General features: G+C 40.7%; 1 protein-coding gene across 1 annotated transcript in view; it reads right to left on the bottom strand.

Annotated features, from left to right (window-relative positions):
• Positions 1–8,286: 8,286 nt before the first annotated feature.
• The window catches only part of csmd2 (CUB and Sushi multiple domains 2), a gene marked incomplete at its 5' end in the record, with an annotated part of 113,610 nt that continues 110,567 nt past the window's right edge, over positions 8,287–11,329 (bottom strand). The window contains 2 exons of the mRNA XM_008291065.1: positions 8,287–8,446; positions 9,012–9,144. Of these exons, the coding sequence (XP_008289287.1) occupies positions 8,287–8,446; positions 9,012–9,144 (293 nt within the window). The remainder of the gene's footprint in view (positions 8,447–9,011; positions 9,145–11,329) is intronic.

Here is an 11,329-nt window from a genome sequence, read left to right as displayed (position 1 = left end):
AGGAAGTCAACTGCTAAGACTTTTAAAACCTCATTTTCTGTTTCCTGCTGTGTTTGGGAAAACTTCACATCTTTAGTAGTTCAAACATTGACAAAAGCACTAGCAGTGAGAGCTTGGCCTCCTTATATTACTCACGCTAAAGGCAAAAGACAAACTGTAATTATTTAGCTTGCTTGTATGTTATTTTTAAAAAGTGCTTCTGTTTTATCTCGTAGGGTAGTTGTGCCTGCTGAACATCTGAGTGTTGCGAGATGAAAGCTGCACCTGAACACTGTAACCAATGAAGCTGGTTTCATTTAAGGCTGACATTAGAGTCCAATTAACAGTTCGTGACGTGTGCTGTGGTTTTACTGGGGATTGTGTTCAGAGTTCAGGGCGCAGAGAGAGCAGAGTGCACAGCCTTGTTTCTTTACAGCAGCATCAGGAGGTGTGAAGAGAAGGACTCTATTGTGGGACATTCATAGTCGGTGAAGCTGCAGGATAACAGAGGTAAGATTATTCACACTGAGGTTCAGGTGTACAGCCCAGTAGAGCTGTTCAGTAAGCCGTCAGAAGTTCCAGATCACATTAATACATGAGCAGTGATTATTGTTACATACAGAAAAACAACAGAACGGTGAGATGAAATGATAAAAAACACGAGTTATGTCAGAAAAATTCCAGGACTGGTGTCACAAAAGATATGTTTCAAACCCAAACTACAAACTACAAGTGTTCAGATACTATGCACTTTATTGTTGCTCCTGCTTTTCCATTAGGCTTTTACCATAAAAACAGGTTTAAATTGGCATTTAGAAATGTAACGAAGTCTTAAATGTAATCTGTTACCAAACTGTTTCTCCTAGTTCATGGGATTCTGTGATGAGGTTCTGGTCCTGACGGAGATCCTGGAAACAAGAAGTCATCTGGACCTGGAAAAGGGAGGAGGAACCCTACACTGCTCATCAACAAACACAGACCACGATAAGAAACAAGCTAAATGTTCAGTTCTCAACCTAAAAAAAGCTGCAGGTTGACTGTGGGATGACTGTAATCTCTGCAACTCCTTCAGCTGGTTTGTGAGATAAAATGTGTTTCATATTGTAGGCAGCTGCATTCTCTTCTATTTGAAAGGACTATTTCGGGGGCAAATTATTGTCCTTATTTAATAAAAGCAGTGGACAGTGACAGAAAATGGGGGAAAGAAACGAGGGACATGACATGTAGCAAACGGTCCAGGGTGTTGGGAACTGAACCAGGGACCTGCTGCTCTTGCAACACTGGCACCAGGGCTAGTTCATATACCTTCAGGATATTACAAGTTGTTTCAACAACTAGATCTCATTGCACCAGTTATCCATCCATCCATCATCTATACACCGCTTAATCCTAACGAGGGTCGCGGGGGAGCTGGAGTCTATCCCAGCTACACGGGGAGAACATGCAAATTCCGGTGCCCCCTTCTTGCTCTTTCTACCTTCTTGCTACGAGGCAACAGTGCTACCAACTGCGCCACCTTGAAGCCCCTTGCATCAGTTATCGCAATTTAAATTTAGTCTAGTTGCAACACAATTACTAACAATTTAAATAAAAATAAATGCCAGGTATAATTATCATGGAGCTAGTGCATTACTAAAGTCTCTACTAGCTAAGGCTGTTTTTTTTTCACTTTTAAAGCTACCAACCAATTTGAAACTAGTCAGAAACTGGCACACAAACTTGGTATGGAGTTACATATAGGTAGTGCAACTTATTTCATCATTAAACTTTTAAAATGATTATTCTTCATACTGAAAGTGACATTCATCTTTCTGACTTACTTGCACCACAGACTTGAGCAAATATCTAATCCAGGAGTGGAGGCGGGACATCAGTGACAGTCAACATGCACAAAGAGCATCAGCTGTGAACCTAGAACACATACACAAGTACACAAAGGATTAAATGAGTGCACAGCAAAATGTCGAGTGGAAGAGGAGACATCTTGGCCCAGAAGTTGCGCCACGAACGCCGATTATATGAGACTGCTTATTACCCCCAGAAGCTAATTATGCATGATTAACTAATGATTATGAGCTCGAAGCAATAAACCCATTCATTCAACAAATACCCAAATGGAAAGTAGGTTTTATATTTTATTCCAAAACCTTCAAAATAAGTTTCAAGTTCAAGAAAGTAGAATAAGCTTAGACACAATGCAAAGCATCATATACAGACGGATAAAATACATTTTATATATTGCAGACAAGCCATGGTGGGTCTTACATATGTACAGTATGTATGTAAACTTTTATGTACAATCTTTTTTACATATACAAAAAGCCTTGTTTCTATTTTTCTTTGTATATATTTATATTTATTTATATATATATATATATATATATATTTATATATATAGATTTTTCGTATACTCCCCACTAGCATTTGTACTACAATAATGAAAAAGAAAAACATTTACATATATGTCAATCCATTTTTTCTTTTTTATATTACAAATGTATTTTCATAAAAATATATCTCTGTACAAAAAAAGGTTTTTTTTTTTTTTTTATTCGTTAACATATTCTCTTTTCTCAGAGACGCTTTCCCTCTGGAGTTGCTCCGTCGTTACACAGTCTGCTCAAGTTTCTCGTTAGTCCGTTTCTTTACAGGTAACCCTTTTGGTGTACAGCAAGACAACGACGCTGGATCTTTCACTGTTCTGTTGTTTTGTTGAGGCGTTCGAGGGCCATCTTGCTTAGGCGCTATGGGTTGGCATGGGTTTTTAGTCTCGCATAGAGGCTAGTTGAGAGATCTGCTGGACTGGCTTACAAATATGTCGCAAGGGAGGAAACAAAAAAACAAAAAAACAACAACAACAGCATGGGACCTCGTCATAACTTTGTTGCCATGACAGGAATGTAAAGTCTCTGGTAATAAAAAGTGATTTGCGTAAATACTCTGTGATATTATACTCTAGATAAACTGGACATTCTGGGTTTTTTTTTTATTCCATTGGTATCACACATTGGCAACATAGTTTTATCCATTACTGCATACAAACAGCGGAGACGTCGTCGGATTGCAGATATCGAACACAGTATCGAGAGATGCACTCAGTGAAATGAAATACATTCAGTAGTTTTTTTTTTTCAGCAATAACTTCCCGCGATCTGATCACAAATCATCCAACTATCAGTCTACTCATACTTCCACTTATAGAATAAAATTAATCTGAGCTTCTCAAAATAGATCTTTTCCCTCTCCCCCCCCCACGCTTTAGTCCACTAGACACACTGAAATGGGCTGAATAGTGAAGGCAAATTGCATGGAATGTGCCGGAAAAACACAGCTGTAAGTGTGTTTTTTTTTTTTTGCTGGAGTCGTCGATATGCGGTGACAGTGAGAGATGGCAGATTATAAATGGTAGTTGATACAGAATATGTCACACAGTATAAACTGATGGATTGCTGGGGTTTTTTTTTCGATACAGGTACGGCGCGGCTTGTGCTGAAGAAGCGAGTCGCTGCAGCAGAAAAGCTTCGGGTCTTGTCCCTGACTGTGAGGAAACTCGGTGAACTCAAAGGGAACTCAAAGACCAATAGCTGCGGTGCGTTTTATTATAGAAGAGATGGCGAGCAGGAGAGAACTCAGAGCTGTGTCTGGCTGATAACGAAAATGAACCTCGGATGAGCAGCGTTTTCTGTCTTAAAATATGCAAAGAGAACCAGGAAGTAGCCGGCCGCCATCAGAGAAAGACTCAATTCTAACTCTTGCGGCGCGGCTTCATCCGGAACTTCACTGATCTTCATTTTCATATAAGTGTATGGCACTTTCTTAAAGAACTTTCTGGGCTAACCCAGATGGGTTAAAAAAGAAAATACTTCCACAGATGTAGTGCCCATTAAGTTTTAAACTTCAACCAGCATGAATTTTTGAAAACGTCTTGTCCCCCCATTAAAAACTTTTCCAACTGGCGGAACTAAATAAAGCAACATCGGGAACTGATTGAACAGTCGATCTTAATTATGTAGTTTTTGTCTAATTCTAGTTTGGTTGAATTGAAAATATCTTTCTTTGGTTGAAAAGGTTTAAACTATAGGAAACACACACAACACAAATATCAGCCGAACGTGTCGGCATGTACATAAAATCCTGGGTGTTGAACCCCGAGATACAGTACTAACGAGCGCATTTCTCATGTAGAAAAAGCAAAAAGAAACAGGAGAAAAACTGGACGTCACTCCAACAGGATGCTAAAATGCGCTGCTTTTCCCTGTAAGATCAAAAAGATGCAAAGATATCGGATAACCCTCGAATCTCAGTAAAGAAATTATGACGTTTGAATTACCTGAAAGCAAAAAGCCGTTCAAGCTGATTCATGGAATCGTGGGGTTGTAACAAGGCACTATAATTAACATAAAGTGCTTATTGGAGACAGGAGGAGGTAAAAAAAAATATATGGGAAAAGGGAAGAGTTTGGCCCTTTAAAACCATTTCTGAATGTCATGAGGATGAGCCCTTGTTGGTAAAAAACAATCATAGTTGTGTGAGCCGATGCTTCTGCGTTGTCCAGCTCTATAGTCTAAATCTAGATTTAGAGATCGTGGGCATCGTGTCCTACTGCACCAGCTATTCACGTTTGTTTGTTTAAAACTCAACATGGTTTCATAAAGTGTGCCATGAGAGAAACGAACGGAGGGGATGTAATGAAGCTATCCACTTTTTTTTTTTGGAAATATTTGAAGCAACTTCAGAATAAAAATAAACGCACCATGCGACGGCCGCGTAAAAAACTACGAGAACCGAGTACCAATGCCTTGCAGATAATGTGACTGCAACTGTTCCTCTCCCCTGTGAAATCTCCAGGGTAATTCAATCGTTTCTTTTTCCATCAATTCACGACCGGAGCAGGCAAGGGGCAATATTCTATCTGTACTGTCGAGATAAACGAGAGCTTTAAAAGTAATAAAATTGTAAAAGCAATTACCGACCCACAGCGAAACTGATTGAAGGAACAATACAGTGATTGGTTTCAAAGGCCTGGATTTTCTGAGGGAAATTATGTACTGTAGGTGATTTTAAAGACTTCATTAAAAAAACCTGTTGGTATGGAGGGTTTGAATTTGACTGTGAAAACCACTTTGCTGCATAATGTATAGATTAATGTACTGACACTAATGCATGCAAGTTTAATTTCCTTCCTGATTTCCAGCAACATTACCGCTAAAAGAGAAGGATGCCGACGAATAAAGACGATGTTTGAGGCTGCTGTTTTTTTTTGGGGGGGAGTCAAACATTACATAATTGAGGATCTGTCCTGTTAGTGATAATGGTAAGATGAATTCGTTATGGGTTTGACAATGAAGCACGGCCAAATTAAAGCAAATTGCGTGTAATGGCTCAATTTGCTCCAGTGAAATTTGAGCACTATTCACCCCACTCAGGATCCACGGGATAGACCAGGTATGAGGATAGTAAAGCGGGCAAAAAAGCAGGCTGTTTGAAATCCAGCGGGTATCATTCCCTCTCATACATGATTCACACCCCCACACACACACATAATAAGGGTCACGAAAGCATGAATCCTTTGAATCCTCTCTTCTCATTAGAAATGTCATTCACCAGCCAAGATAGAGTCCTGCTGTGAAATCTGATGACAGTTCCCTCCCGTGTTGCACTTTCAAAACAATATTTTCCGTATATCACTCCCTAGTTGCCGCAAATACGAGGATGAGAGTTAGCATTAGAGGCATAAATACTTTTTTTTTTTTTTCTCCCCCCCTTCACATATATTTATCATTTCTAATTTAATGCATGGGAGTAATCAGTATGCCAGCGACTCCCCCGCTGTCACAGCTCTGAGGAAGCCTTCTGCAACATTTTTATGACGAGCGGAGACGAAAACAAAGCAACGCTATTCTTTTTCAAAGGGATGGAGCTGTCAGAAGTTAACTTGTAGGAAAAGACCTGAATGTAATCCGGAGGGAACACATTACTGACTCATCCATTCTTCAGACGCCTTCGGTTGAACATTTCAAGAGTTAGAACATGACCAGGCTTTGATCTTTGTTTTCCTAAGGCCAAGTTTAGGGAGCTACCACTGTACCTAGATCTCAGAGAAACACAGTATATGTACCACTTTTAATCCGGAGAAACATGTGAAGGTGGATCCAGGATTTTAAAAAAAAAAAAAAAAGAAAGGCCGAAGCAGAGAATTTAACTTCAGAGTTGCAGTCTTTCCAAAGAGAATGCTCCACTAGTTAGTGCTACAGCTTTGTTCAGATTTTTTTTTTTTGGATATGAAGGAAAAAAAAAAGATGTGATGTGGTCCCAAAGTGTTTGTATATCCATCGAAATGTATCACAGTTGCCGTCCCTACTTTGACTGTGCCAATGTCTTGTCCTCCTCAAGTGCCTCAGAGCGGCAGGATGGGCTGTAGCCGGTGCATCTGTGAAGCAAATCTCAAAGCATTTCCACTTGTTTAACATTTCTGATTTAGCTGCATCGGTTTGAGAGGTGCATTCGTCTACTTCCTTTCAGTCTCTCTCCAACCTCGCAAAAAATTGTAAAGCGATTGCATTTGAATCACTGAAAAACCAACGGAAAGAGGTTGGAAACTCTGTGGATTTATAGATTGTCAATATTTGTTCTGGGCAGACATTTAATTTACCTCCAGGTGGACATACAGCGATACTCCTCAGCCCAGTCCGAAGCGTTTCTTTAAAAGAAATTATCATGTGTTTGGTTGTATCTCTGGGGGGCCAAAACAGAAACGAGATATTTTGGGCCAGATTGCAGATGCAGCCACAAATGTGTGCAGAAATACCCACACCACATGCACGCACTCTGTCTCACTCACATATAAACTCTCTCCACAGCCTCACTAAGTGCTTTCTTTTTTTTTTTTTTTTCCAGCAGCTCTAGCTACCTTTTAACCCCTGCTCTGGACACAGTTGCCTCGGCAAGCAGAATTTCTTCCCTGCTACAAAAAAAAAAAGAAAAAAAAGAGGAGTGAGTCAAGCTCAAAAAGTAATGATAGAGTGTGTGTCTCCAACATGGCCTTCAAAACTCACTGAATTTTTAATTCATCCTCAAGTCAGAAACTCGGGGGGGGGGGCCTCCGATGAAACCTTTCAGCAGCCTCAGGAGCAGACGGTTGGGGGAAAAACAGGGTTCCCAATTACTCATCACATAAAGCAGGCAGCATATAAAAAAGAAAGGAACAAAAACAAATGGAAAACAGAGAGGAGGATGAATCGAAACAGTCCAGACTGTCTCTCTCTGACTCACGCAGGCCAACGCGGGGCCGTCCGCCGTACAGTTCACTTGCACAGAGATCTCTGTTAGCTACAGGTAAAATTTCTTGACTTAAAGTTGACCGTAAAATTCCCTTTGGGTTTAGGCGGAGGGCGGTGAGAAAAGTCATCACAGCTTTGCTTCCAGCGAGTACTCCGGCGGGCTGCAGTTTCAGGTGGAAGCTTTTCCTCGAAATATGGAAAATGATCAAAAAACCATGTAAAGTTACAAAAAGCATCTTGTTGTTGGCATTTGTTACAGTTATTGTCGTCTTCACATGGTTTTCTTTTTTTTTTTTTTCTTCTTCTTGTCTCCTGCAGATAAGAGCCTTTGCCACTGGAGATGTTTCTTGAAGGTATTTCAGCAAATAAAATAATCTTTGTCTTGCCCTCTGCTCAAGGAACTATAGATGTCCTCTGCTGGCAGGCGGGCGAGGATGTGGTGCGCCGCTCCTCCCCTAACTGAATCGAGGATGCAACAAAGGGTGAGTGTGTGGAAGAAGGAAAGACATGGCAGGGGAAGGGCGAGGAGAGAAGGAAGTAATCAGGGGAAACAAATGAGGGTTAGAAGGGGGATAGACGTAGAAAGAAATGGTAACCAAAAGAATGGCAGTGATAAAGATGAAGGAAGTAGAGAAGATATAAGCATTACTGTGATATTCTCAACAGTGTTTTAAAAAAAATACATATTCTATCAACTATAAACAAGGCAAAATGAGATTTATTAATATGGCAGATCAAAGGGAGTGCAGCAGCAGAAAACCAATCACCGATGTTTGTATCCGTAGAATATTCTTGAGGGACGGAGCAAAAAGGTTCAGTGTGAAACCCAAGTCTGAGAAATTGTGTCTTGCTTCAGCAATTTTGATGCCTTAGATGTCTGATTAGCTCAGGCAAACCATAAGGTGATAACTTTATCTCCTCTCATTGAAATGTGAAACCAAGGATGCCTGAAGCCCAAAGTCCTTTCTGTATCATGCAGCTAGACGACCCGCTGCTGTCTGACTCTTACCTCTGGAGGAAGCAGTTGCTATACAGCTGTGCACACTGTGCTGACTGTGAACTCTGTCTCGTTGGCCATGATGTCAGTGGGCTGGATGTTGCGGTCGTACATGGGGTTCTCGAACGTAGCTCGTCCATTGGTGTTCTCGTGGCCCACGTAACCGTTGAAGGGAACTTTGGGTCTTCTTCTACAATGAAAGTAATTATTGCAGTAAACAATGAGTAGCGTTCACACTGGGGAGGAAACCACTCTTTATCCGCTATGCAGCAGAACACTGGTGCGATAGCATGGCAGTATTTGGCTACACTGATTTATACACCCACTTTAATTTTCACATTAGCACAATGTGCATCACACATGAAAAGATTGCTTCCTCAATCGCTCTCACTCAGTCACTCATTACTACCTCAATCTGTCTCGTCGTTATGAACCAGTGAGTTTTCGAGGCGGGGAGGGGGATTTTCTCCACATTACAGATAATAATGTTCTCACATTCAAGTCAACATATGTCTTGAAGTGGATTGAAAATCAATATCAAGTTAATGTGTTCTGGAAGATGAATGCAATTTGTACAGAACTCAAGCAAGATTAATCTCTGAGCAGATAACAGACGGACATGTTGGCGAAATTGTTTCCAAATGCAGTGAAGATTTTTCTGTAAACATCATGCTTGAAATACTGTAATATCTATCGTAACATGTTGCTTGCACATTATGTAGCAGTGTGAAATATACCAATGACGCAAGCCTCACCTGTGTTTGTAGAGGTACAGAGCAAAGCCTGCAATGATCATGGCTATAAAAGGCACTAGGATGGCTGCCGCCACTGAACTGCTGTTGGAGGCAAAGTTGTAGCCTGTGTTGTCTCCTCTGGGATCCAAACCCTCTGGAGGAAAATAGACAAGGCAGTGAGTCACTACTTCAGCATTACTTCAGTCTGTGACTTCAGCAGGAGACACAAAATCAAATCCTGTAAATACAATTTAAACAAGCAAAATGAAATCATTCTCCTCATCTTCTGCCAAGAATGTTTGACAACGCATTATGGCAAATAAATAGGAAAACAATGAAATAAAAAGACTTTGCAATGGCTGAAGAGTGCTACAAGTAACACTCTGTTTATTCACAATAGACTGAGCAGCCTAAACTGACTTTTTAAAGTTTATTTCTATGTTTTAATTTCATTCCCCCCCATGGGAATGTCAAATTCCATTACCCTAACAATGACTCTTAATTACTCACATCAAAGGCCGACAGCTATTAACTCATTTCAGATTCATTCTTTAATTTATGGAGGTGTGTGTGTCTGCAACAGCAACAGTGGAGGAGTGACAGCCCACCTGTTTGCCGCAGAATGCCAAAAAAGCTCCAATAAAGGACGAGTGACAAACAAGAAGGAATTCAATTAGCGGGTTCTGTGGTGTTTGCCAATCAACCCCCTGCTGCACAAGTGGGGGCGCGCAAACAGATGCACAAACACACTCACGTAGGCAAACCGCACTCGCAGTCACACCACCACTGAGTTAAAACAAAACATGAAATGTAGACAAATTAAGTAGGATTATTTCCAACACGTCTAACTCATCTCCCAGACTCACATCTGTTTTTTTTCTTTCTTGCACACACTTAAACACATGCACATGAACACTCTGGCATCAGCTCCAGCTCTCGATATTAATGAAGAGATGTTTGCTCAATCAGGCAGGAGGATGGGAGGGGGGGGGTCTGCACCTGCTGTTCAAGCACCTTTCTCATTACGGCACATTTCCACATCCACTTTCAGCGTGCATACACGCACTTAATCTATGTTAACACCGCATACCATCATGCTCAGTTCCAAATTGCTGCTCATATCTGATCTGTCTTTGTACCTACACTCGTGCTCTTCGGTTTGTCTTGCAGTCAGTGTAGAAGCCTCTCTAGTCTGGGCTTTGCTTTTTAAAAGCTGCTAAATTCCTGTGAAATATGTCACCCTCGAGAGAATTTGCGAAAAAAAAAAAGAGAAAGAAAGAAGCAAAAGCAGAAGCACTGGAATTAGCTACTAAACTGTTTACACGCATTAGAAATGTGAGAAGTCTGTCACATTGGCAGATAAAAAGTCAGACTGCAAAGGACTTCCGATGCATTTTATACGTAACTTTAGTCGCATGCTACAAAACCTCCTTTTGCTTTTTTTCTGCGTGTGCTGTGTAGCGTCCTCGCCTGAAGACAGCGAGCCAGAGGGACTTAGCAAGAGGCAAAACCTGTCACGGCCATACGAAAACTGACATTTTTTCATTAACCACACTGGTGACTGAAGGAAAGTTTGGTTCATGAGTACATACTTGTGTCCAACTCATGAAGATCAATTAAATGTCGAAAAGGGTTCTCTATCTCTTGACATTACTGGCTGATTTGCAGAAAGCGTTTAAGATTTAAGAATGCATTTGTGGACTTTTTTTAACTGAATCATAACAGCTGGTGGCACTAGTGAACCAGTGTTAGGAACTAGAAGAAAAACTAAAGAGAAGAAGAAGAAGAAGAAGAAGAAGAAGAAGAAGAAAATCCACAAGCCATTTCTTAACACTTAGGCAGGACCTTACATATTCTATGTATCGCTTATTTTTCAACTTGTTAGGTTCAGACGGAAAAGTGTTTGCAGGTAGGGACATCAGAGCATGTGGAGAATGTGTGCGTATGTGTGTCAGGTGGGTCGAACATAAACACATTACTACTTGACTGAAGCAGCTGCTCAGATCCAAGAAGTCAGGATGTAAGGATTTTCTGCATACAGGAAGGAGAATCACGTGGGTGGGATTTCTAGGTCGCAAACATGGGAACGGAATATGGATAGCTGTAGCTTTGTAAAAAAAAAAAAAAAAAGCTCTATGCCTCTGAAAGCATAACTGAAGTTGCTGAATGAACCAAAGAATGACATGCAGCAAAGAACGGATGGTATTTACTTTGACAAAACTGTAAGGAATGAGGTTACTTGGCAAAGAAATCAACACATAACTCCCTAAAGAAAGCCTGTGTGCACTGCGTGCATGTCATTTTCAGACTATTAGCCTTGTTTGTGAACTGTGTTTCCT

This window comes from Stegastes partitus, unplaced genomic scaffold, assembly GCF_000690725.1.
Source record: "Stegastes partitus isolate 25-593 unplaced genomic scaffold, Stegastes_partitus-1.0.2 Scaffold712, whole genome shotgun sequence".
NCBI classification, from domain to species: domain Eukaryota; kingdom Metazoa; phylum Chordata; class Actinopteri; family Pomacentridae; genus Stegastes; species Stegastes partitus.
This window is presented reverse-complemented; position numbering and strand designations above follow the sequence as displayed.